Below are 27,775 nucleotides of genomic sequence, written 5' to 3'. Positions count from 1 at the left end.
ATCTTGCTTGTTTGTAGGTGACCAAATTCTTATTTTCCACCATAATTTGCAAATAAAATCATTAAAAATCCTACAATATGATTTTCTGGAGAAAAAAAAAAGAAATTCTCATTTTGTCTGTCATAGTTGAAGTTTACCTATGATGAAAATTACAGGCCTCATCTTTTTAAGTGGGAAAACTTGCACAATTGGTGGCTGACTAAATACTTTTTTGCCCCACTGTACATTTCTCCCTTTTTCCACCAACATAGATTGTTTCGAGCTGCCTGGTGTTGGAGGGCGGTCCAATAGCAGAGGTAAAGTTCCAGCAAAGCGGTTGTGACCCAGGCGATAAGTGAACTAAGCCCTGCTCCACAATGGTGATTAAAACTCTTGGCTGTGCTTGTATGACAACTGATCCCTAATTTATCCACTTGACCTGCCAGCACCAAACTCAAGGCTCAGGATATAACCAAAGCTCATAGCCATCAGATGTACTTTATTTTGACTGTTGCGGTTGAGTGGGGAACAGTCAGAGCGAGGCTTGAAGCAGCAACCCTGTAGTTCAATCAAGCAGTGAATGATGTCAAACTTCATAGACAGACACGTGAACTCTTGTGAAAAACATGTATTCATTTTCCAGCAGGACATTATGTAGTGTGAAAGTTATCAATCAAAAAAGTAGGGTTCTCATACTCCATCATTCACTACAAAAATATATTCTAGAGACCACAGAAATGCTAAAATACCCAGCATTTCAAGAAACAGTACCAAAATATTTTGTTGCAAGATCCGACTATAGCAGCCAACCCCCATTAAAAACACACCTAACCGTTAACAGGCAGAGAATCATATAGTACATATATATTAAACATTTAACTACAATATCTTAAAATTACATTCCTAAATAACATTACTCATTGCTGTGTTCAAAAAAGGGTTTACATTATAACATTTTAAAAACCAAGCCACCATAGAAAGTTGGAGCGTCATGTGCTACACAGGACAAATACCTACGTCAGGTTATAACTGGTTATTACACATTAATACGCGGACGGTAGGAGAGGTAAGGAGGGAGGTCAGTTGGCAACAAAAGCTTGGGGAGACATTTTACGGCACAGTGGTCTTATACTGCTAGTCTGGTAGTCAGATGTGTTTCTGAGTTGGCTAAAGCAACAATAGGTCTGGCTACCAGGCTGGTGGGTCTACCACCTTGTGTGGATCAAAATTAACAGTACTGAGTCCACAGATACTCCATGTTGCTCTCGCACTCAAAACAATGCCTTGTTTGGAGTGCCAGAATAAATTTGATGATTTGTCAGCATAAAAAAAACAAAAAACATTCTTGGCTCCCTTGTACAGTTTTTCCCATCCATCTAGATTTTACATCTCCAATAATTACACAGAATCAAAACAAAAGATTACAAAATCACAGGTAAAATTACATTACAAATAAAAGAATCAAAGGAATAAAAAAAACCAAGTCCATCCCCCCTCCTCTCTATATCTTCCCCCTCCCCCATATGCGTCTCTCTCTAGGAGACTAAGGCAAGCGAGGATGTGCAGAGCAAGGCTGTTACTGGACAAATCAGAGTTTCACAGGTCAGCTTGAGTTCAAGGGTGAAAGGCTGAATGCCCTGACTGGTGTCAGGATGAGGGGGGAACGTGAGGAAGAGGTGGGTGAGTGAGTAGGGTGTGTTTAATGCAAGTATGGCTTGTGTGTGAGAACTGTAAGTGGCTTTGGATAAGCGTGTCAGCGGAATGACCATACAATCATTACTAATGTGTGGCAGGTGTAGAGGTACCAAGCGTAGCAGGGGTATTACAGTACAGTGGTTGGTCCCTAGGCACAGACGGTGGTCCCTCCATCTCTCTATAGCGGTGGGCCTCAAATGACACCCTGTGCCTCATATACTACACCAACCCCCCTTTATGGGCTTTGGTTAAAAGCAGTGCCCTACTTGGGGAATAGAGTGCCATTTGTGACAAAGCCAGTGAGTCAGTCTTTGGGGTTAGGGGCCAGGGTTCAGCCTCACATGCTAGGGGTCAGGGGTGAGTCTCTCCGGGGGCTAGGGGCCCAAGTGGTCAGTAGTGGTAGTAATAGTAGTGTTTGTGTAGACTGCGAGGCAGGAGTCAGGAGTCGCGAGGCAGGAGTCACTAGGCAGATCCACGATGTCTCAGGAACAGGGATGACTGGCTCAGTCTGAAAAACAGGGAAAGAGAGGAAGACAAAACAAGAGATGACTGAACCAACAATGAGCAACCTGAACTCCATCAACATCGTGATATGTATCATATTCCGGCAGATTAATGTTGATGATACTGGTCATAAACTCACCTCAATTGCTTAGCACCTTCCCTCCAGCGAGAGCACTCGTCCCATTCTCCAGGAACGTCCTGTAGCAAACACACACAAATGAGTCCCTGCATAACACACTGAAAAACAGAGCTTGTTGTTGCGTTTCAGAGGTGAACACTCACGTCTGATCTACTTCCAGAGACTTCTGGATCTCCTGAAGCACAGCTGTAAGAAAACACACGTCAGACCACAGATGCACAATGATGATTGACATGAGTTGGGATGGTCATCATGAAAAACATGCAATGGGGTGGTTGTGGTTCACTGTGTAGCAGACAATCAATCAAGACTGCTGGTTGGGTTTACATGTCCGGATGCCAAACCGGACAGTCAAAGCAGACACATATCGATATGGCTCAGTTGGTAAGAGCACAGCGCTAGCAACGTCAGGGTTGTGGGTTCAATCCCCGCAGGGATCACTCGCACAAATGTTGGGAGTTGGTTAAGGTTAAGTTCTGTTAAGGTTGTCTGGTGGTTCCTGAGGTACTCACTCTCGTCATTCAGCAAAGCATGCTCCATCACACGTCTAGCAGAGCTCTCTGTAAACGAACAGCATCGCAGCACGCAATCAGGGCACAGAAGCACACAGCATGACAACACAGTGAGTGTAGATCGTGTGTTCGCAGGCCGATCAGCACAAGCAAAAAAAAAGAAAGGTTGACAGCCTAACAGAGCATTTCATACTGTGCGCTTGCTGAAGAACACTGTTAGGCATAGACACATGCATGTTTTAGTATTATTTGCAGCTATAGATATAACTATATTAGCTCTTTAAAGCAGTAACAAACAGCATGTGATCTTACCCGCGCCATCCCTCGTGGAATTTCTGGAATGACAGACACAGCTGTTCAGTAAAACATGAAAAGGTAATTGTGCCAAAAAGCAGTACTTCCAAAGTCGATGGTGAATACAGCTATAAAAACAGTGTTTCTACCTGCGTTCCACAGAGGCCCTGTCTGGCAGCGCCCGTGGCAGAGTGGTGCTGGGTGGCTGGGAGGACACCTCCACAAGAGACCGGGGCTCCACCACACAGCGAGCAGACAGAGAGAAACGCTCAAACTCTGACGGAGAGATCAGGTAGAAACCTGAGGGAGAAAGAGTGCAAGTAAGAAAAAATGATGGCATGAAAGAGCTGAATACATGAAATGCCAAATGCTTGTGAGATGTAAACTGTGTGTGTGTGTGTGTGTCTCTCTCGTCCTACCCTGTCCATGCTTGGTGAAGACGCAGGATGCAATGCCGCTGACGTCCTCCCTACGTATACAGGGGTACTGGACCTGCAATTTCACCCCCGGCAACGACACCACGTGGAGGTCTCCCTGATTGGTCAGGACGGTGAGGCCGCTCTCGCCGTAGTCGTCCGTGCGGGTGCTGCCGAACCAGGCCACGCCCACCCGGCGCACGCGTGAGCCGTCAATGGCCGTCAACTTCAACTTCATTTTGGCGCTCACCTTAGGCAGGGTGAACACCTGGAGAAAGAGAAATGATAGTCTTGGAGGATAAACACATTTTGTGTTTCTTTATGAACCCTTGGGGGGGGAAGAGAATGTCCCATCATCTGATGAGTGTTGGTAGATGTGTGTGTGTGTGTGTGTGTGTGTGTCTTCTCACCTTGAACTGTTCCTCTGATATGACCAGTAGGCTGTGTGAACCCTGCATGTCAGGTGAGCGGGCCAGGTCGTGTGCCACCTCCAGGGGCTCAGGCAGAGGGGAACCATGGCCGTCCAACACCAAGATGCCCACTACTGGAGCACGGTGCATCAACTGGATCTCCTTCGCTGGAGAGAGAGTTGGAGAATGGATTTGTGCTTCATTGTCTGTTAAAACAGAGTTGTGGAAGTGTGGATGAGGGAGGCAAGAGAGCGATGTGTAAGAACATGCATGTTCTCACCAGGGTGTGCTGTGACAGGGTCCTCTCCTCTGCGTTCCACAGGCGGTAGGCGGAGCTGGTAGGCGAATACTGATCCCCCATTGGTCCCTGCCCACAGAGAGGGTGTGTTGTGGGAGCCTGTATGAGGGGAATGAGCAGTATGAGATGTCATAAAATGTCTGTTGTGACAGCTCCGAATTTAAGTCTGAACCGCATCAGTGAGTCTCCTCCCGATGCTGCGCTTCCCCTTTAACTCCCAATTAAATAGCTAGCATCAGCTGTGGAAAAAGAGCGATGCGAGAGAGGAAGGTTTCAAACCCTCAGCTCTGAAGCTTGTTCATAGTGCTTTCAGAAAGTATTCACACCCATTCACTTTTTCAACATGTGAAAGTGGGATTAAAATGGATGTAATTATAAATCTACACAAAATATTCTGTCATAGTGGAATAATATATTTTTTTAAACAAATGTTAGCTTTTATCTTTCAGAAAAGCCATCTTAATTAGGTAAGTAATCAACCCTGAGTCAATCACCTTTGGCACCAATTACAGCGGTGAGTCTTTCTAGGTAAGTCTCTAAGAGCTTTCCACACCTGGATTGTGAAACATTTGCCCATTATTCTTCAAGATCTGTCATTGGTTGGTGATCATTGCTAGACAATAATTTCCAGGTCTTGCCATAGATTTTCAAGCAGGCAAAGCTAACTTGGCTTCTCAGGAACATTCACTGTCCTCTTGGTAAGCAACTCCAGTGTAGATCTTGCCTTGGTTTTAGGTTAATGTCCTGCAGAAAGGTGAATTCATCTCCCAGTATCTAGTGGAAAGCAGACAACCAGGTATTCCTCTAGGATTTTGCATGTGCTTAGCTCCATTCAGTTTATTTTTGATCATGAAAAACTCCTCAGTTCTAAACGATTACAAGAATACCCATAACATGAAGCAGCAACAACTATGCTTTAAAATATGGTGAGTGGTATGCAGCAATAGGGATGAATATTTTACAAGTTTCAATACAGGAAATTATTCATATTCATCCAGAGTCCCAGGAAATACAGAGGAAATTGGAAGTGCCAATTTAAGCATTTAAACCCAAGATATGGTTACTGTGCCAGGGTTCTCCCAAAATAAGATTGGTGTTGCACCACAACGTTGGCTTGGTTGCGGCCCTTTGTAAAGATTTCACAGTAAATTAAACTGATACTTAGGCTATCAAAGTTTTTCATTACTATGACATTCTTGTGAATTGAGAAACAGGCTGATCATAAATTCAGAGCGTTATGTTCCTCAATGAATTCAGAGCATTTTTCATTTTAGTCATTTAGCAGACGGTCTTATCCAGAGCGAATTTGCTGAAGGATTTCTCATCTAGCCAGCTTGGGATTTCGAGCCAGCGACCTTTCAGTTACTGGCCCAATGCTCTTAACCACTAGGCTACCTGCCGCCACAGAGCACACCCAGAGTAGGCGATAGCGGTCATACAAACTTTGTAACGGCAGTCTAACAAAAGTACAAATGACCAAAGTTGCCTAGCTTGTTAGATAACCTTCAAAGAATGACAATATCTCCTACTTGGCTAAATCAAGTTGATGATTATACATATATCAGATCAACTCATGAATAATGGGGAGAAGAGAGGAAATTGCTGAAATAAAGGTAACAGTTTAAAATTTGAAAAAATATCCATATCTACTCTTATACCGTTTGTTGATCACACATTCTCTACAGAAGCTCTCACATGGGCAGCCATACGAGACAGCGCAGAAGCGGGGGAAAAGTTATAGCATTATTTTGACATGCATAGGTGAGATGTGCTTTGATAATGCAACCTATGGAATACAGAATAAAGTTAGGTATTTTCATGCTTGAGTTTGAGTTTATTTTTATTTTTACAGGGACAGTGCACATTAATCAACGTTTCAGTAAAAGTGCCGGTTTTAGCCAGCCGGCTAATTTTCAACCGCAGTCCCTGGGCAGGTTATTAAAAACAATTACAATATAGACAATAGCAACATAGAACAAGCAAGACATAGCATACAGACAGAGCAACATAGCAAAAAGCAGCAAGACAAAATTCATAAAAGCAACAAAGTGTTTCCACACCTCACAAGCTACAGACAACAGACAACATGGAAAGCGGCAACACACAGCTAGGGACCATGTTCACAAATCTGATTGACCTTTAGCCATGTCTTCAAGCATTTTGTGAAAGTGTGATATGTGGTGCAGTTGTGTGTGTCTGATGGCAGTGTATTCCAGACATGGGAAGCTCTCACAGAGAATGCAGATTTACTAAAGGTGCTTTTCCTTAGGGGAACTATACAGTCACCTCTCATTACATTTACATTTAAGTCATTTAGCAGACCTTGTGGATCTGCTGCCATATGTCTGGGTTTTCTGTTTAACAAAAATATTGAGTGGAGGGGGAGCCAGGCCATTAAGGATCTTGAATACAAGACATGCGTCGGTGTATTGCACAAGATTTTCCCAACTCAAGAGCTCATGCTTTCTAAGGATGTGACAATGATGATGGCTATTGGGCTTCCTATCAAGCACTTTGAGAGCCTGTTTGTAGACAGACTGAATAGGTTTTAATGTTGTAGAGCAAGCTTGGGCCCAACTAGTCAAGCAGTATGTTAAGTGGGGGAGTATCATAGAGTTGAAGTACAGTTTTGCTACCTCTGTAGTCAAACAATTTCGTATAAATCGGAAATTAGCTAGGTTGAATTTAGTTATTTGAATGACCTTTTTCACGTGCTTTTTAAAAGAGAGGTTGGAATCAAGTATGATGCCAAGGTACTTAGAATCGGATACCACCTGGAGCTTCTCCCCTGACACATAGACATCTGGCTCAGTAGCATCTGTTGCCCTCTTTGTGAAGAACATGCAAACAGTTTTTTTCACATTGAGATGCAAACACGAGTCACTGAGCCACTTTGTAACCTGGACCATTACAGTAGTGAGTTCTTGTGCAACTTGTTGTTTGCATGCACATATATCACTGTATCATCTGCATACATTTGAACTTCAGACCCAGTATAGACAGAAGGCAGATCATTAATGTACAGGCTGAACAGGAGGGGCCCCAGTATTGACCCTTGGGGCATGCCAACATCATAGCTACGATAGGGCGACAGCTCATTGCTCACTCTGACACACTGGGTTCTGCCAAGGTATGATTTCATCCATCTCAAGGCATCAGGGGAAAAGTTGAACTTTGACAATTTTGTGATGAGAATCTCATGGTTAACAGTATCAAAAGCCTTCCTTAGGTCCAGAAACACAGCCCCAACAGCACCCCCTTTGTCCATCTTGGACTTCACATTTTCCAGAAGAAAGCAGTTGGCTGTTTCTGTGAGTGTTTCGCTCTGAAACCAAACTGCATGGAGTGTAATGTGAAGGGGCTGTTGTTGAGGTGGGCAATGCGAAACTGGAGTCAGGATTTTAGGTTTCAGTGGGATCGGGACTACAGGTAAATAGCTACAGAACACTTGATTTAGGCTACAGTATCACATGCTAAATGTTTATGATCGGTGAGCAAACGAATGGATTGGCTACCACTTCTACTTGTCTGCCGGAGATCAATTAACTAAATACACTAAATGACCAAAAGTATGTGGACACCAGCTCCAATATTGTCACCATTCAGTTGATCATAAATCAGGTGAGTTTTCCTCCCCTTCCTTTCTCCTTACTCCGCCGCCACCTGCCTAAACCACGTTGTTCTCAACACCAGTTTCAGTCAATATAGTCTGTTTTATAGAGATCTGCCCTTCACATTACTAAGTCATTTGTTGTATTGGTTTCGCCCCAAACATAACACTTTGTATTAAGGACAAACATGTAATTGCTTTGCCACATTTTTTGCAGTATTACTTCAGTGCCTTGTTGCAAACAGGATGAATGAGGTTAGTATTGTAGAGTAACTACAATGTTATTGATCCATCCTCTGTTTTTTTTCTTTCACAGCCATTCAACTCTGTTTTAAAGTCACATTTGGCCTCATGGTAAAATCCCTGAGCGGTTTCCTTCCTGTCCCGTAACAGAGTTAGGAAGGACGCCTGTATGTTTGTAGTGACTGGGTGTTATATTATTATTTGTTACTCATATACCAATAGGTGCCCTTCTTTGCAAGGCATTGGAAATCCTCCCTGGTCTATGTGGTTGAAATTCAGTGCTCGAATGAGGGACCTTACAGATAGATAGTACAGAGATGAGATAGTGATTTAGAAATCGTGTTAACCACTGAGTCCATGCAAGGGGTTGAATACTTGACTCAAGACATTCCAGCTTTTATTTTTTTATTAATTTGTAAACATAACTCCACTGACATTACGGGGTAGTGTGTGTAAATTCACACTGTAAGACAATGTGGAAAAATACAAGGGGTGTAAATACTTCAAGCACTGTACCTTTGTATTGAACTCAAAAGTGCACTACAGCCGTGTCTGAACAAAAGCTAAAACGCCACCAACATTCCTAAACAGATTGGAATGACAGGAAAAGCTCAGTTGATCTGTTGTTCTCCACTTGAGTTCTACTGTTGGATCGGATTGACTCAGACTCAAATGTCAACTTAACATACAGTATTTCACTTATTTGTTTGGTGACTAAGAGCTGTTGGGGAATAATATATTGTGAATCCTAATCATTTGTAATGCTGTGGGGAACAAGTGTTTATGGGTTTTCTGAATGGGACTGGTTTTACACACAGCTTGTTGATGAACATTGAGAGAGGTCAAATAGGTTCACTTGAAATATTTTTAAGCCAGAGGTACAGAACATTTCCTGAGGAACCTAAGTTATAATTATTTTGTGACTGATAGTTTGTGATCATTTATTTTGGGATAATACAAAAATGTAAAATAACCTTTTGTTTTGGAGTTATTGCTTTCACTGTTTATGGGTTTATGAAAAGTTTATATTCCACGACTGACTTTTTCATGAGTCCTTTGAATTGGTCTATACTTGACAGAGATGAGACTGAATCACAAACAGAAAGGAGAAATCAAACATTTCTCTGCTGGCACGATCTACCTGGCACCCCCTAAATAAAACCAGTGGTGTAAAGTAAATAAAAATACTTTGAGGTACTACTTAAGTAGTTTTTTTTTGGGGGGGGGGGGTCTGTGTACTTTACTATTTAAATTTGACAACTTTTACGCCACTACATTCCAAAAGAAAATGCATTTTTACTCCATAGATTTTCCCTGACACCCAAAAGTACTCATTACATTTTGAATGCTTAGCAGGACAAGAAAACAGTCCAATTCAGGCACTTACCAAGTCAACATCCCTGGCCATCTACTGCCTCCGATCTGGCGTTTGTAAATGATGTCTGAGTGTTTGAATATCCCTGGCTATCCGTAAAATAAAAACAAGAAAATGATGCCGCCTGGTTTGCTTAATAAAGAATTTTAACTTATTTTGATACTTAGGTATATTTTAGCAATTACATTTACTTTGGATACTTAAGTAGATTTAAAACCAAAAAAGGTATCTGACTTTTCCTCAAGTAGCATTTTACTGGGTGACTTTCAAGTGAAAGTGGGTACCACTGACTAAAACTAACCTCAGAAGTCAAGTCAAAAGCGTTAGTGTGACTTACTGTCTGAAAGGAAGGTATCAGCGAAGTATAGCGTGCGCACAAGGCCGGTGAAGGAGTCGTCTGGGGATCGAGGCTCTATCTTTCTCTGGACGGGCGCCAACTCCATCTCAGCTAGCTCCGCCTCTAGACGAGCATTGGCCTGCTGCAACTAGAGAGAGAAGCCCGTTTTAGATACACTGGGTTGGATATGAATGCAGAAGCAGACTGCACAAAACAATTGTGATCTTTAGGAACTTTCAATTAAGATTCATGCAGTCAATTTGTGTGGCCCAAGAAGACAGTTTTGAAGTCATTTACCTTAGCTGCGTTGTTGACATGGTGTTTGCGTAGGGACACTCGGCTGCGCCTGATCCTTCTGAAGGACTGGCGAAGAGACTTCTTAATGCTCTTCACTCTGGACAGAGGACCTTCCATAGCCAGCTGGTCACTGGGGTTCAGAGTACACCTACAGGAGAGTGACAAGGGTTAACACACACGTCTATATACAATCTCCATTACCATCCGTTATTTTGAAGTCATACAGACAGAAACATGCAAATGCAAATGCAAACACTCAGCACCCCCCCCCCCCACACACCTGACGAGAACGTTGTTTTTCTGCTGGTAGTCGTAGAGTCCAAAGCCGTGGCTGGTCCCGAATGTTACTAGTTTCCACTCAGAGTGCAGGGTGAGGGCAGTGACCACGGCCGGAGGCTGGCACTGGACCAGGGCAAAGGGCTGGAAACCTGGGGGGAACGTCACCGGCTCCTCCCTCACCTCCAGACGCGTGTGGCCCTGACATGGAGACAGTAACAGAAAAGTATTGATCACCCTTTTAATGCTAACTGAAACCCAATTCAATCAAAATTGCACTGCAGTTTTTAAACACACACTCCTAATGTAATTTTCTTGTTAGTTGTCATTTGTCGTCGTTTACCTTCCAGCGGAAGCCCTCCTGTCCCTGTAGCAGGTCTGCTACGGTGGCCTCCACAGTCTGTTCTGCTGCCTCATCATTCAGCTCTAACACCAGGATCTATGGAGGGGAGAGGTGAGAGACGGACAGACCGTAACATCACATGTATTGTTTTGGACCAACAGGCAGTCTTATTGTACACGTATATGAACCACTCAGACATTCACATCTCTTAGTGTGTGTATGGTGGTTACCTCTGTAGCTCAGTTGGTAGAGCATGGTGCTTGCAATGCCAGAATAGTGGGTTTGACTCTTGTGTGATATATATATATATATATGCCAGCCAACTAAATCAGATCACCCTCATTAATAATTAATGACAGATGATAATATAAACATAAAATTAAGACCATAACAGACTGGATTTATACCAGTAGTGTCCAAACATGTCAGACACAGCAGTTAGGCTAACTGGCCACCAGATGGGGGGGTAGTGGTTGGTTTTCCCCTGGTCAACCCACCTGTCCAGCAGTTCCAGCTACAGTCAGGTAGCCGCTGTATTTACACAGGTGGATCTTCTGAATGCCGAGACGAGGGTCGTCACTGTACGGGTCAAAACAACCCACCTGGAGGGAAGAAGAGGATGTGGACAGGTTTCATACACTGTTTCAGTGTGTGAATCAGCTATTAACAATTCTGATTCACAAGACACATTCTCTCCCACAAAACACACCTACACCTTGTCTAAAAGGACTTCACTTTACCTTTGTGCTCCCTGTATGTGATTATACACACAACCGAATAGTGGAAAACTTTACACGTTACTTATACAGACACACACCTTTCTGAAAGGTGGCCACTCGCCCTCTGTGCCCTGGTTCAGGTTGTCATTGGGGTCCGAATCAGTGAGGAACACCCCTGCCGTGCTCAGCTTGTACATGGGGTACAGACACACCCCCGACGCATCCCAGAAACGCACCGTACCGTCCTCGTGCCTGTGAGAGGAGATTACATTGAGGATCAACAAATCAGAGGAACAAAAACATGACTGACTCTTTGAAACCCTGTTCGCAGTCTCCATATAGCAACATTGAAATGTAGATCATAACTTGCATTGAAATGAGGACAAAAAAAAGAAATGAACGAGCCGTGAATGTCTACCGACCCTGTGAGCAGTAAGTCTCTCTGAGGGGGGTCTGGGGCCAGGTTCTGTCCTCCTGTCATAGGCCACGGCTGGACGGAGGGAGAGAGAATGGAGGGGGGGGTACAAAAAAATTATAATTAGGATGAAAGCAAGAGAAAGAATTTAGGTCAATTCAATTTGTGCTCCATCAATTCAAGTTTCCAATTAACAGAATGTATTTTCACATGCACAGTGAAATGCTTTTCTTGCAAGCACTTTCCCAACAATGCAGTAATCAATATCAGTAGTACTAGAAAATAAAGGTAAATATATATATATATATATATATATATATATATATATATATATATATATATATATATATATATATATATATATATTAAAAAAAAGGAAGCTTGCTATATACAGGGTCAGTGCCAATACAATATTTACAATGTGCAGAGATACTGGAGTGGTTTTATACAGTACCAGTCAAAGGTTTGGAAACCTACTCATTCCATAATGGTGAAGTCATCAAAACTATGAAATAACACATATGGAATCATGTAATAACCAGCTTCATGAGGTAGTCATCTGGAAAACATTTAAATTAACAGGTGTGCTGTGTTAAAAGTTCATTTTTGGAATTTCTTTCCGTCTTAACTCTACAGGATCAGTGTTTGGGATGAGTTGGACCGCAGAGGAAAGGAAAAGAAGCCAACAAATGCTCAGCATATGTGGGAACTCATTCAAGACCACTGGAAAAGCATTTCAGGTGGAGCTGGTTGCGAGAATGCCAAGAGTATGCAAAGCTGTGATCACAGCAAAGGGTGGCTAATTTGAAGACTGTAAAATGCTTTTTTGATTCTACATGATTCGATGTGTTCTTTCATTGTGTTGATGTCTTCACTATTATTCTACAATGTAGAAAACAGTAGGACCACACAGCAAAAAACAAAGCAAAATGAGTAGGTGTGTCTAAACTTTTAAACGGTACTATATGTATAGGGGATAGGTGACTAGGCATCAGGATATACAATATCATTAAGTGTGGTGGCAGCGTATGATGATGATTGTATGCATGCGAGTGTGTGTAGAATCAGTATGAATGTGTGTGTGTATAGAGTCAGGGCAAAAACTCTAATACAATAGAGGGGTCAATGCAGACTGTCCATGCAGCCTTTTTGTTAGTTATTTCACAGTCTTATGGCTTTGGGCCTGTTGGTGTCAGATTTCTTGCTCTGGTATTGCTGGCTGTGCAGAAACAGACAGAACAGTCTATGGATTGAGTGGCTGGAGTCTTGAACAATTTTCCGGTCCTTCCCGCCACTTGATAGAGGTATTGGATGGCAGGGAACTTGGTCCCAGTGATGTACTGGTCTGTCCGTACCACCCTGTGCCTGAGGGCAGTGTAGTTGTCATACTAAGCAGTGATGCAGCCAGTCAAGATGCTCTCAATGGTGCCACGCCTTCTTCACGACTGTGTGCAGACCATTTTAAGTCCCTGGTGATTTGGACACAGAGGAACTTGAAGCTCTCGACCTGCTCCACTGCAGCCCTGTTGTCATAATGACGTCGCTCTACTGCAGCTCCTTGGTCTAAAGACATTGAGGGAGGGGTTGTTGTCCTGGCACTGGCGTCGGTGTTATTTGTCCCCCAAAGTTTTCAGTGTGTGTGGGGGGGGGGGATTTGCATTGTAGGACTGTGAAAACACCAGGAAATCAGCTCCAAGTGACTTCAATTTAAGAAATCTGTTCCCAAGTATTCCCACGCATAATAGAGAGACGTGATCATATACAAATGTAAGAACAGTTTTAAATTATTATGATTCAGGGAAACAACTCTGTTTGGGCTTCTTGTGGTTAATTTGCAGTCCACAAATAATTTGTGATTGCGTTCCGGCCCCACCCGACCAAACGCTCAAGAAGAAATTGGCCCGCGGATGAATATATAGTTGAAGATCCCTACTGTAGGCTGTCTCGTCGCCGTCGGTGATCAGGCCTACCACCGCCGTGTCGTCAGCAAACGTATTTGTATTGGCGTCTTGCGTGGCCACAGTCGTGGGTGAACAGAGATTACAGAAGGGGAATAAGCACACACCCCTGACTGGCCCCCGTGTTGAGGGTCCGCGTGGCAGAGGTGATGTTGCCTACCCTCACCACCTGGGGGCGGCCCATCAGGAAGTCCAGGATAGTTGCAGAGGAAGGTGTTCAGTCCCAGAGTTCTAAGCTTGGTGACGAGCTTGGAAGGAACAATGGTGTTGAACGCTGAGCTGCAGTCAATGAACAGCATTCTTACATAGGTATTCCTGTGTGAAGGCAATGTGGAGTGAAATTTTTATGGTATGTGGTGCAGGAACATGCTTGGGCAGTGTGTGTCACCTACCTTCTTAGAGTAGTGTGTGTTCTGCAATGCTCCGGCAGACAGGACCCTCTCCCACAGCTTCAGGGGTATAGCAGAGACATGGTGGGAGCAGGTGATGGCCGAACAGTGGAGAGGCACCAGGTACGGAGTCTGGATGACCGGCCACCCTTCAGTCTGGAGATCGATCACTACCAACTCCTCTTCTACTAAGACCACCAATGCACTGGGTTCGCCTGGACAGAGGGAGAGGGGTTAGCCTGTGTGTATGCGTTTCTGAACCTGTGTGTGCACGCGTATTCCCCCTGCCTTTCTACCTGTATGGTCTGGTCCGTCTCTGATGACGAAGAAGTCAATGATTCTGGAGGTGAAGTCCAGAGCCACGTGTGTTTTACTGTGGATCACACTGATACAGTGTCTGTCGCCGTAGCTAGCCCGGGGCATGCCGCCACTGAGGAACAGGAACGGAGGCCTGGATATTGACATACAGGAGAACCAGGTTAGAAAACATTTACAGATGGATTCATGTGTAGGAATGGAGGATGTGAAAAAGGAATTGACAGAGCGAGAGTGAGGGAGGAGAAAAAGAGAGACTCACTCACCCCTGTTCTGTCGGCAGCTGGATTATTTTAGAAATGGCCTTACAGGGGAAGTGGCCTACAGAGGAGAGAGACAAATCAATTTATCAAATCATCAATTAACCTATTCACCATTCAATCAATAACATTATCCCCTTTGCTGTGTTTTGTCAGCTTCCACAGAGAGAAACACGGTGTTGACTTTTTGGGGGTCCTCACCGTACGGTACTTCAGACTTCTCCTGCTCGCTCTGTGGGTCATCCCCAGCCACCTTCCAGCGGCAATAGCTACCGTCGCCATGGGAACTGAGAACATGGCCACCGTCCTCCGTCCACCACACGCTCTCCAGTTGCTACGGAAGCAAAACCAAACAGGGAGTCAAGATCACAGCTCTCGACATCCAGACACCAACACACATACACACACATTGTATACCTGTGTAGCAGGGATGTGTTTGATGGCTGATTGGCTGTCCAGGTCCCAGATGACCATGAGGCCTCGTCCGTATCCAATCAGAACCTGGCATGGGTTGACGGGATTCTCCTGTAAGGACTCGACATGCTCCAGGCTCCTACGACCTCCGTACTCCTCTGGTACACTACGGAATGAGGGGGTTCCGTTTTAGCACAATTATCGATCAAATACATTTGTGGTGGTGTGTGAGAAGCATTTAAACATGAATCAAGTTGTTCCATGAATCAAGTTGATACCAATATTTCCAATTTAGTGACTCAATGAAAAGGAAGTGCGTGTGGTGTGTGTTAGTACCTGTTGGTGACTTTCTCCAGGCTGATGTTCCTCTCCTCTAGTTCTCTGAAGCCTGGTACCTTCACTATGAACACGTGTCCTCCCTCTGTTCCTAGCAACAGCAGGTCCCCAGAAGAGTGGGCTAGCACCGCTGTTACACGAGTTACACTGGGGGGAGCACTGATGGAGGGAACGAGAGAGGGAAAGAGAGAAAGATGGGATGAAGTTAAACAGGTTGAATGTGGCAGACAGAAAAATTTACATGTCACCATAGAAATAGAACCTCATTCTAGTTCTGTGCATGTCTCACAGTGGGTCCTCTTACCGGGGCAATCCAATGAGTGCGAGTGTGTGAGGAAAATAAAAAAGCTTGACAAGGGATAGGAGAGATGTTGTGGGGTGGTGTGTCTCTCACCCCGGGGGTCCAGTGAGTGTGAAGCGTCCTATCTCCAGCAGCTCAGAGACACCATGGTGAGCTCTGAGGGTCCACATGTGGAGACTGTTGTCATCCAACAGAGTCACCAGCTCCACCTGTTCAATAAAGAGCAACTAGAGATGTTAAAAAGGACCGTGGGACATTATGAGGACGTTAGGAACACGTTATGACTGTCAGGAGGACGTTTTGGGGCTGTTAAACACAGCTTTACTACTAACGTTTCCAGCAATGATTAGATCTACATATTGGATTCTAGGGCTGGGCGGTATACTGTATTTTACGATATCGCGGTATTGACGCACAGACCGGTTTGGGTTTTTAATGTTACTTTCTATGACATTATTTGAATGTTCGGTTTGTTAAATGTGATACGCCGTGTGTAACGTCCATTTCATAGTTTAAGTTGCTACTTGAGTCATCGCTCTCCACCCCACTTTCCACACAGAACTAGGCCCGTCCCGTCACTCAAGGAACACATTTGGGGTTTCTCGACTGCAAGACACTTGTATTCAGCCTGCATGGTTAATACAGAACATGCAACAACGTTGATAACAATGCTGTGTTCACTTTGCTTTTTCATATGAATCCACTAACATTCCAGAATTACACCATTAGCTTGTGTTTCTTACATCTGCAAAAGGCTAGTTTGTCTTAGCAAGGGGGGCTAAATCCTGTTAACCACTAATTCTAATGGTTAGTTTACAAAGAAATGTACTCAGTCGGAGCAAACGTAGCTGGTTATAGTGCTGTTTGTCTACATAACCTGGTTCAAGTATCCATGACATTACCCTGAGGAAGGCACAGTGATGCCGAAACGGTGGTAAAAATAAATTACTGGGAGTTTATATATGGAGTGCGCGACTTTATTTTGATATTTTATTCGCCATTAGTCAGCACCTCCACACAAACTATTTCTCTGGGTGTGTGCCAGCTCATCTATGTTAATTATTCAAAAACATAAAATAGTAATTATTTGTATTTTTTGTAATATGATATTTTGGCCATGTCACCAAAGAAGATCATTTTAGTAGCAAGTGTGAATGGAGCATGTGATAAGGTGCTGCCAACGTGTGTGTTGAGCAGCCACTCACCTGGTGTGGCAGGAAGTGGACCTGTGTGACGGCAGCGTTCTCATCGTGTAGACCCATGAACTCTACACCTGGGCCACCGTAACTGACCACAGGTTAAAGAACACATGCACACAGCATGGCACACCAACACAGTGTACACACATGCGCAGCAAACACAGACACACACAAAGCATGATGTGTACACACACAACCCCCCCCCCCCCCCCCCCCATTCATAGACACGGGTTCTTATTTTTCTACTGTACTGAAACAGTCCACATGCATCTATAGAAAGAAGAGATTTTCTGTTGTCTTTCTTTGTCTTATCTGGCTGCCCTGCCCTTGGCTAATAATACTTTCATTCATAGAATTTATTGTGTTATCAAAAGAACAATTTCCCCTATTGTGTGAATTAATTATAATGACAGAGAGAGACAAGGGTTATCATAGTGACTGGGAGTGAATGGTGGGAGTGTACTGACTGGTTCCACACTGGCAATGAGTACGATTGTGTAAGATGAATCAAACACACACACACACTACGACAGAGATAGACACACAGCAACTGTGCCTGTCTGGTAGTCAGAGTTGAGCAACAACCTGGGAATATAAAAATGACTCCACATGTACCCACACACTAACCACAGACAGCTAAAGCAGAGGGGAGACTGCGACAAACTGGTTCAAACGTGTGAACACTTAAATCTTGCACTCCTACACAACCAGACAGACCTCTCCCGCGTCTATTGAAGAGGATACAGTTTGATGGCTCCGGAGCGTGTGCCGATGGCCAGGAGCTGTAGACTGGGGCTGAAGCCCAGGGCACTGGGCTGGTGAGGAAAACCATGCTCCACTGTCTGGGTGGGTGAGTGAGAGAGAGAGAATTATAGAAACTGGCAAGACAAATTCCCTGATAATTGTCTGGAATTGGGATCATAGCCTTCCTGTTGAGACTAGAGATCAAAGCCTCGTCAGATCAGACTGGCTGTCACTGGTCTTACCTTGTTGAACCCATAGAGCTCCTGTTTGATCCGCTCTCTTTGGGACTCCTGTCCATGTCTCCTAAACCTCTTCATCCTCTCAGGAGCACACAGGCCCAACTGCTTCACCTCTACAGAGAGACAGTGGGAGAGAGGAGATTCATGAAGTAAGGGGGGGAAAGTGGACTAGCCTACTAGGACAACAGGCATTCACAAGTCTCCACTCTCTTCCTCTCAGTCACTTGACTACCTGAAGAACATGGGTGTGGAGAGATGGAGAAAACTACCTGGAGTAAAACAAAAAGGAGGCAAAGCGAGTGAAGAGACACCGCAAACTAAACCAGGGCTCCAGGAAAAACTCAGCTCAGATGGTGTGTGTTGGCCACTGACAGAGACAGGCAGATGAGAGAAAGGAATTCCATGGGAGGGGCATGGCCTACTCTTCGCTTTCTTGTCTGTGGTCAACACACACACTGCCTGAGGGGGTGGGGCTCGTCTCTGACAAGAGCTAGGGGTCGGAGGTCACTGGAGGCTCAACTAAAGAGCCCATTGTTCTACTACTACACACTGATGGAAACACCTGTCACACCTGCTGTTTCCAAATAGGCCCTTCAGAGAGAAAGAGGAAAAGTGAGAGAAAGAACTAGTCTGCTTTTCATTCTTTCCTTTATCAATAATGTTTGCGCGACGCTTAGGGCATAACGAACCATGACCCGATCGATCACAACCTTTTAAAAACAACTCTCCTCTCTTTTCCAGACAATTTAAAACCTCTGGACTCCCGACTTTCATTTCACTAAGAGGAAGGAAGAGTACTGGACAGCTTTCTCATCTCTACACATACCAACATATTCCCTAAGCCCATCCCGTGAAGGAGAGGTTAAAGCCACAGGTTGGTTAGACCAAAAATGTCAGTGGTCTAACATGCTGACCAGACTGATCACACGCGTTGGTTTTTGTCCACCCACACCAGACGCGATCAGGACACGCAGGTAGAAATATCAAAACTAACTCTGAAACAACTATGTTCATTTGGAGATATGTCGAAAAGCTTTAGACATTTATGGCAATTTAGCTAGCTAGCTTGCTGTTGCTAGCTAATTTGCCCTGGGATATAAACATTGGGTTGTTATTTAACCTTAAAATGCACAAGGTCCTCTACTCTGACAATTATTAAACAGATAAAAAGGGTAAACAGTTTCTAGCTCTCCTTCAGGCTTCTTCTTCAGACTTGATATGGCGGATGGCAACCGACTTTAAGGTGCATTACCACCACCAACTGGAGTGTAGACAGCAGTTTATCTTTGGGTACATGCTCCTAAAACGAATGTGGAGGGACTTGCAGTGCATCAAGCGTCACAAATAGAACCGTGTTCTATTTTAGAGCCTGAGTGCAATGATTGAATTATATGTAAATGTATTTTGCGATGCAGGCGTTGAGGTCAGTATATAAAACAGTCGACTCTGACTGAACTCAACCTCAAAGCTGTGTCTCCCTAGGTGATGACAAATTAAAATGTTCCCCCTCAAAAGACCTACAAAAAAAAAAAAAAAAAAAAAAAAAAAAAAACAGGCCAGTGTTTCAGGCCTCGCTGATTTTAAAGTAAAACAAAAAAAGTCAATGATTTCATAAAAACTACAAATTATAATATTGCAAGCCGGGATAAGCTATGAGACCGTATTTTCTGTCTTGGCCTACTCAGTCTTCGAAGTACAGAGTGAGACATACTTTTGTTATTATTACCCTGATATCAGCAGCAAGATGCCGTTAGTCAGTCATTAGGCGTGTGAGGGATTATGGGATAGTGGAGGACTGACTCACACCCTCACCAAGTAAACTTCCTCATTTGGATCCTGGAGACTAAGGGAGTGGGATGAAGTTGCATGCTTAAGGATTTGGGGAGGGTAGGCTTACCCTGGATCTGTGATAAATAAATGTAATATACTTAGTTTTTTTAATAGAAGAGTTCCATGTTCAATGTGTGTCATACACATTGGTCTAGTACCCATTCTGTTCCTCTGAGTCCACCAATGTAGACCCAAGGGGCCAGCAGAGCAGAAAGAAGCAGCTCAGTGCTCTAAGCCTGCTAACAAAGGCTGGGTGGGAGGTCCTCTTTAGGGCTTCACACAAAGAATGGCTTCCTAGGCAAGGACAAGAATCTGCTCTGCTGATGAAAACTGAGGGTAGCTGTAGAAGGAATGAACACACATGCAGGCACACCGCAGTATGGAAAAACCCGTCAGTCTTATGGCAGTGTTCAATGTAAACACAGACTCAAGGAAGCCAGTCTACATTACATTACTGACAACATGGTGATTAATTGTAGGATTTCAACCAGTGTGACAGTTCGGCATGGCCTACCCAGTGATTATGCATCCCATACGCTCCCATTAGAACCTCACGAGCAGAGGTTTAGTGTTTAGAACTGTCAATTAAAACAGCAAGTTCCACCTCTTCCTGTGGCTTCCATGCGACTCTCTTTTCTTCAGAGTACAAAAGGCTTGGAAAATGGAGCAAACTGAAAATGAGTGACTTATTCAAGGCTACAGTACAGTTAGACAGGTTTGGAGCCGGGGAATCATGTGCAGTATGTCACATGACATATCCTAACAGACAGACTACATTTCCATTCATAACACCCTGTGGACAGTATTCTGGCAATAAGGCTTAGGGGAAGTCCCCAAATGGAAGGGATTTGTTCATTACTTGGAAAAACAATGCTATGCTGAAGCCAGTGACACAGAAACTAAGTGGCAAACATCCACAGTGTCAGTGAGTGGACAGTACAGCCATTCTATTCCACTAACAGAGAAATCCGCCATGGATTTTCCCAGGAATTCCATTTGGCCAGAGCAGGGCAATGACCTTGTTAAGAAATAGGTACACAGACAGATACCCACCTCACACAGCAATTATCCGAACCAGCAAGGGCCGTTAACAGTGTTTAGAAACTTAGTCAAAGATTTACAAGACAATGAAGTTGACCTGGCCTTGCTCTTATACAACACTGATGTCATTCTTGATGACACAGATCAAACAAACTGAATGAGAGCAGCATTGTTTTAAGTGGGGGCGATATGGCTGCATGGCTTCAACAAAATTAATATTCAATTCATTAGAAATGCTTTGATATGGAGGAAATCACACTCCCGGTTCGTTAACAACGCTCACCTGGGACATCAAACTCCCAGCATTCTACCAAGTCAAACCATCAGAGATGAGAGGGGATGTACAGAGAGAAGAAAACACAAACGTGCCTGGACAGGGCATCAGACGTAAACTAGACTTAGTAACTTACTGCTACAGTGAAAATCTCACTTTTCAAAGTTCATATTCTGTTAGGCTTACCCATCCTGAAATAAAGTTGCTGACTCATTCTACACCCATATTTGTGGTCAAACCATAAATTGTAGGGCTGGGAATTGCCAGAGAGCTCACAAGACAATATTATCATGATACTTAGGCTAGCTGCTGATATGAGCTGTATTATGATTCTCACGATTCTATATGTATTGCGATTCGATGTTCCGAACATATCGCTCACCATATATCTGTTGCAGAGGGACAAGAGAGCCATGAGAAAAGTTTTGATCAATCACAGAAAAAGGGCTGAAAATAATTTGGATCCATATTTAAAAGGAGAACAAGCTATGATGAAAAAAAAATACTGGAGTTCTGGTGCAGGTACAGCCAACTAGCACAAAAATATTGCGATATTGTCGATACACCGTAAAAAATATATATTTTTAAAGAAAATCCAGATATGTAACTATCAATCCACCCCCCCCCCCCCAAAAAAAAAATCAAATAAATTGGAGAGAAAAAAACACTTCAAAAACTCAACCTCAGAACGGACCGTTAAAAAAGATTCCTCATCGGGGATGACCAATCAGCAGTCTACTCTAATTTATATTTGTCTATGACCGGTATACATGTACATCATTCTGTTGTTGGCGTATACTCACAAAAGTCCAACACAGAAAAGCTGCTTTAACAGATTTAATTACCATTTTTTTTTGGAAGGAAAACATTTCACTCATATTGTAATTAATTATAGGTCATATTTCATAGAATTCTGGAAACACTGGACAGTTACATTAAGCCCTGTCTTTAAACATAGCTGACATTGTAATTCAGACCGAATGGCCAGGAAAAATGCCTGGCATCTGAAATATTCTACTTATGTTCTTATGCAATCACCAGCTATGTCAGAGTTTGTAGAAAAAAAGCGACTAATAAGTCACTCCCATGAAACCGGCCGATAAGCAAAAACAAGTAGTTAATTAACCGAGAAGAGGGAGTTCATGTTTGGTGTTAAAAGCGTGTCTATAAAACTAAAAAGCCTAATTCACTCACACACAAACAATAAGAAAACCTGTCTGACGAGTGCAGGAGACAATACAGCCAAGGAGAATTAGCTGTGTTGGCAAATGTGGTGTGATCATGAAAACATTAAGATGAGACTACACCTCTCTCCTGTCCTCCTCCCACTCTCTTCCCTCGCTCATGGCATACAGAGGCTCAGCTACCTCCTCTCCTGCACTCTCTCACTATGGAAGAGTGGGACATTTGAGTTTCACTGACCCCAAATAATTTAGTCACGCTTTCTCAGTGAATTTGCAAACAGACTCTTAACCTTTGTCCTAAGACGCAAGAGCATAGGACTGAACGTTTAGAAATCCTTCATACGGAGTCGGCCTGCATGGCAATGCAGCACACAAATTCAATTTAGGCCTCAACATCTAAAAAGGAGAATAAGCGAGAAAAGGGAAGGGCGGCTGTGTAGGCTGGTACAGGCTGATCCATAACCACTCATTGCAGGGCTAGGCCTATTCTTAGTGATGAGTCCTCTCACTCAGCATCAACGGATGGGACCAGACTCCTAAAATACTTTAGAAATGGATCTCATCACTGATCTGCCAGTAAGGTTGGATTTGTGAAACCAATAACATCATAACCTTGATATTCACGTCTACAATCAGTGACAAGGATAATTGATTACAGGGATTCAAGGAAGAATATATTCATGGGACTCAGAGCAGAGATGTTTTTCTCGTAACCGTCTGGACAGAAATAAAATATTTTCGGGGGTCTGGTGGACAGGATGTCATTCCCCTCTCTCCTGTAATCACACAGACAGGACAACAGTTAACAATGGCCTCACGGCTGTTTAGTTACAATGCTACTGGTTGTATTATTGCTCATAACCTACTGTGTGGAGTAGAGTGCACTTTGTTATTATCATTTGTTTTTTCTTGTAGTGTCATGTATCAAGCAGCTCCTATAGCTGTGCAACCTTTAGAACAAAAGCTATACAATGTGCACCGACTTGAATAGAAAAATAAAGTGTATGCAACACATTGTTGTCACATTCTTTCCTAGTTCATTATTGACTGTTGTTGGGATACATTTTGATGCATTACTTAGGGCTAGGAATTGCCAGAGGCCTCAAGGTCCGATATTGTCACAACGCTTAGGTGACGATATGATATGTATTGCGATTCTCACGATTCTGTAGTGATTCAATACTGTAATTCTATTGTGATTTGACGCGCCAAACATACTGCTCACTATATCTCTGCTGCAGAGAGACAGAGAGCCTGAGAAAACGAGTTTGGATCAGTCTAGGAAATAAAAATACTTAAAACATGCAGCATAAACCATTTAAAGAGAAGATAGAGAAGAATCTTTAGGGTGACAAATACTGGAGTTTTAGTGCAGGTACAGCTGACTACCCTTACCCAGAGTAGCAAAAAAAATATTTACAATACCAGACAAAAGTTGGCACATTGCAGAATAATAGTGAAAAGATCAAAACTATGAAATAACACATATGGAATCATGTAGTAACCAAAAAAGTGTAACAAAATCTAAATACATTTTCAAAATAGCCACCCTTTGCCCTCTTGGCATTCTCTCAACCAGCTTCATGAGGTCACCTGCAATACAATTAACAGGTGTGCCTTCTTGAAAGTTAATTTGTGGAATTTCTTTCCTTCTTAATGCATTTGAACCAATCAGTCAAAACAAGGCAGGGGTGGGATACAGAAGATAGCCCTATCTGGTAAAGAACTAAGTCCATATTATTATTATTATTATTATTTCAAGAACTTTGAAAGTTTCTTCAAAACGCAGTTGCAAAAACCATCAAGTGCTATGATGAAACTGGCTCTCATGAGGAGCGCCACAGGAAAGGAAGACCCAGAGTTCTCTGCTACAGAGGATAAGATCATTAAAGCCTCAAATCAGCCTCAGAAATTGCAGCCCAAATAAATGCTTCACAGAGTTCAAGTAACAGACATCTCAAGATCAACTGTTCAGATGAGACTGCGTGAATCAGACCTGCATGGTCAAATTGCTGCAAAGAAATCACTGCTAAAGGACACCAATAATAAGAAGAGACTTTCTTGGGACAAAAACACAAGCAACGGAAACGGTCCTTTGGTCTGATGAGTCCAAATTTGAGATTTATGGTTTCAACCACCGTGTCTTTGAGACACAGAGTAGGTGAAGGGATGATCTCCGCATGTGTGGTTCCCACTATGAAGCATGGAGGTCGTGGTGTGATTGTGCTTCGCGGGCAACACCGAATTATTTAGAATTCAAGGCACACTTAACCAGCTGTGATAAGCCATCCCATCTTGTTTGTGCTAAGTATGACTATCATTTGTTTTTCAACAGGACAATGACCCAACACACCTTCAGGCTGTGTAAGGGCTATTTGACCAAGAAGGAGAGTGATGGAGTGCTGCATCAGAAGACCTGGCCTCCACAATCACCTGACCTCAACCCAATTGAGATGGTTTGGGATGAGTTGGACCGCAGAGTGAAGGAACAGCAGCCAACAAGTGCTCAGCATATGCGGGAACTCATTCAAGACTGTTGAAAAAGCATTCCAGGTGAAACTGGTTGAGAGAATGCCAAGTGTGTGCAAAACTGTCATCAAGGCAAAGGGTAGCTACTTTGAATAAACTAATATATATATATATATATATATATATTACCTTTTTGGTTACTACATGATTCCATGTGTAATTTTATAGTTTATGTCTTCACTATTATTCTACCCTGTAGAAAATAGTAAAAATAAACACTGGAATGAGTAGGTGCGTCCAAACTTTTGACTAGTACTGTATGCATGTACACACAGGAGTCAAATCTTAATAAAATATTGTCACACAATTGTATTGACCCCCCCTATTACTTAGCTACTTAAAACATGACCTAGAGGCCTTGGTAAAACAAGCGAGAGAAGTTAATGTTACTGTTGAAGATTAAGTTAAATTTTAGCTACTCTACTTCCTCACCTGTCTCATTAGCTAACCCGTCTATTTCTCCTGCGAGGTAAACTGTTCCACATTGGTAGAGGTAAAACAGGAATTAGGCCAAGATAGGAGACTGTAGAGTGTGTAGGTCAACGAGCCACTGGCATGACACGTTCAGTGAGGAATTGCATCTAGCCAACTCGAAGCAGACTTTAGGTTGTTTAGAGAATGAATCATGTGGTCACTGGTCAGTCAGTGTCTTGTAAAAATGCTGCATCCGTCCCTTCATAACTTTATGCTTTTCCATCATTCTGTGCTTGGCTAAGCAGTAAGCACCCACATCATGGCCCACTCTAATGAAAACAACTTAGCCAGAGCGATTTGATCTTAATGCTTCTTTAGCTTTCCTTATCAAGAATGATCTACAGATAACTGGCAAAATAAAGGAAACACCAACCATGTCTTAAGGTGTTGGGCCACCACAAACCTCCAGAACAGCTCCAATGCACCTAGGCATAGATTAATTATAGTGTCTGGAACTCTATTGGAGGGATGTGACACCATTGTTCACCAAATTATGGAATTTCTCATTGTTTTGTTGACGGTGGTGGAAAACACTGTCTCGGGCACCGCTCCGGAATCTCCCATAAGTGTTCAATCGGGCTGAGATCTGGCAACTGAGACACACAGCCTAATCCCCCTATGCTCCTTCTAGTCATGGCAACCAAAATACTGGGAATTTTTACACATGACCCTAAGCATTATGGGACTTTATTTGTTTAACTCATGAACGACACCTTGCCTGGCAGCGCCTGCTTTTAATATACTTTGTATCACTCGTATTTTTTATTTTGGCAGTTACCTGTACATCTTGGGACAGGTGCTTGTTTTGCTTAGAAACTGGGGCGTAGTTTCAGGTGGAAGTTGATCATGTCCCAATGGCAGGGGTCTGCTGGGAACAAAGGGGTGTTGTTTGGCTAGCACAGCTGCAGGTGGGAATGATGGACTGGGCAGTGTCAGTGGAATGTCTGTCCTTCAGTAGTAGCCTGTCTGTCCCAGTCTTGTTTCCTGGATAGAAACTAACACTGCCCAAAGGTACAGTAAGCCTCATATTCTTGACTGAGTAAATACTTAACACTTGTAAAAGCCATATAAAAAAGGTATCAAAGTGTGCAAATTCATTACTGCATATTTGCATAGGTTTCACCGAACTGCAAACAGATGACAAACAGCGGGCAGAAATGAATACAATCTTAAGTATCCTCCATGTTGCAGAAGCCAGGAATGGAGTGAACGTCATGTACAACCCAAAACAGTCTTGTTGACATTTCTAATGAAAACAATATTGTCTTATTTTGGTCGTGAATTTCCCCCGAAACCGGTCAAACCGGTCTAACAGATGACTTCTTACCACAAACCCATACGCCCCCTCCCCAAACATAATTACTCATTGATGAAACCCTACTCTACCGTTGCCTCAAACTACCTGCGAGACGAGGAAGACACCTTGCTCCCCACCTACTCGTTCCCGTTGCCAAAGTTTTACCTTTCCATCATTATCCAACAGTTAGCTAGCTAGCTCAGCTGACTTAAAAACGTGGTGAATGGTTCGTGATGTTGATGGCCCTGAACGGGGAATATTTTCAGTTAGCTAATAGACACAGCGGCCGCTAGCGAGTTTGTTACAGTAGCGTTCTGAGTTAGCTAACGTTAGGTAGCTAGCTAACGTGAGCTATTTCACAAACTTGTGCAGCAAGCAAGTTAACAGGGTACTTGTATTTCAGTCCGGTGTATCCAAAAGTTAATGATTATTTAATATGTCTAAAGTGTCCAGACCCTTTAATTCCTGGCCGAATGGAAATGAATCTGAATGGCTTGGCAGCGGCTCACCAACACTGCCAAGCTAACTAGCTAACGTTAGTCAAGTTAACACACAGCAACTAATCTCTCGAGGTTAACGTTGCCCTGTTGACGTGCTAACTAGCGAGTATTATCCAGTTAAATTACACTTCAGCAGTAAGGTTAAGTAGTAGCATTTTAGCTGGCTAACTAACGACATGCTACAACACCTGTAGACGCGACACTCCTCTCTCTCACTCGGGCCCTTCGAAACTCACCTGACTCCCAACGGCCGTCGCCCCAGCTGTGTCCAAAACGCTTTCGCCTGCTAATTCACTAAGCTTGGTCGGCGTCCAGTTTGCCACGTTTCAACTTCCCAGACCAATTTCAAATCAGAATCCAAAGGACATCGCCTGCTTGCATCGAGGTATGTAAACGCAGACCCTGTGTTGGTTTGTTTGGAGGCTCGCTCGTCCACCTATCTTCCGCTTGCCCTGTCTCCGCAGCCTCGAGGTGATGATGCCCCAGACCCGCAAAGCGCAACTTGACTGGCTAGCCTCCGCCGAGACTCCTCCCTTCACAGCCCCTTCCGCAATACGAATCAGCAAGGGAGTCATGCATGACCATACAAATAGGTTTGGCTCCGAATGTAAAGAGTCAGATGTTTATTA

At 43.4% G+C, this 27,775-nt stretch overlaps 1 protein-coding gene across 2 annotated transcripts; it reads right to left on the bottom strand.

Annotated features, from left to right (window-relative positions):
• Nucleotides 1-592: 592 nt before the first annotated feature.
• On the bottom strand, nucleotides 593-27,655 carry LOC135523787 (LLGL scribble cell polarity complex component 2-like). 2 transcript variants are annotated; one of them, XM_064950689.1, is made up of 27 exons: nucleotides 27,383-27,655; nucleotides 18,021-18,130; nucleotides 17,779-17,876; nucleotides 17,041-17,122; nucleotides 15,929-16,044; nucleotides 15,535-15,693; nucleotides 15,202-15,364; nucleotides 14,986-15,118; nucleotides 14,791-14,845; nucleotides 14,506-14,660; nucleotides 14,213-14,424; nucleotides 11,870-11,937; nucleotides 11,546-11,699; nucleotides 11,226-11,330; nucleotides 10,729-10,824; nucleotides 10,390-10,586; nucleotides 10,110-10,257; nucleotides 9,813-9,960; nucleotides 4,230-4,346; nucleotides 3,950-4,116; nucleotides 3,543-3,807; nucleotides 3,273-3,423; nucleotides 3,142-3,164; nucleotides 2,830-2,877; nucleotides 2,461-2,503; nucleotides 2,318-2,376; nucleotides 593-2,182 (listed from the first exon to the last, which is right to left on the bottom strand). In XM_064950689.1, the coding sequence occupies exons 2-26, from the start codon at nucleotides 18,093-18,095 to the stop codon at nucleotides 2,319-2,321; spliced, it is 3,036 nt and encodes a 1,011-aa protein (XP_064806761.1). In that variant the 5' UTR covers nucleotides 18,096-18,130; nucleotides 27,383-27,655; the 3' UTR covers nucleotides 593-2,182; nucleotide 2,318. The 2 variants fall into 2 exon arrangements, with proteins under 2 accessions (XP_064806761.1, XP_064806762.1); XM_064950690.1 differs by lacking the exon at nucleotides 2,830-2,877.
• Nucleotides 27,656-27,775: the final 120 nt, after the last annotated feature.

Source organism: Oncorhynchus masou, chromosome 31 (genome assembly GCF_036934945.1).
Source record: "Oncorhynchus masou masou isolate Uvic2021 chromosome 31, UVic_Omas_1.1, whole genome shotgun sequence".
Classification (NCBI taxonomy): Eukaryota; Metazoa; Chordata; class Actinopteri; order Salmoniformes; family Salmonidae; genus Oncorhynchus; species Oncorhynchus masou.
This window is presented reverse-complemented; position numbering and strand designations above follow the sequence as displayed.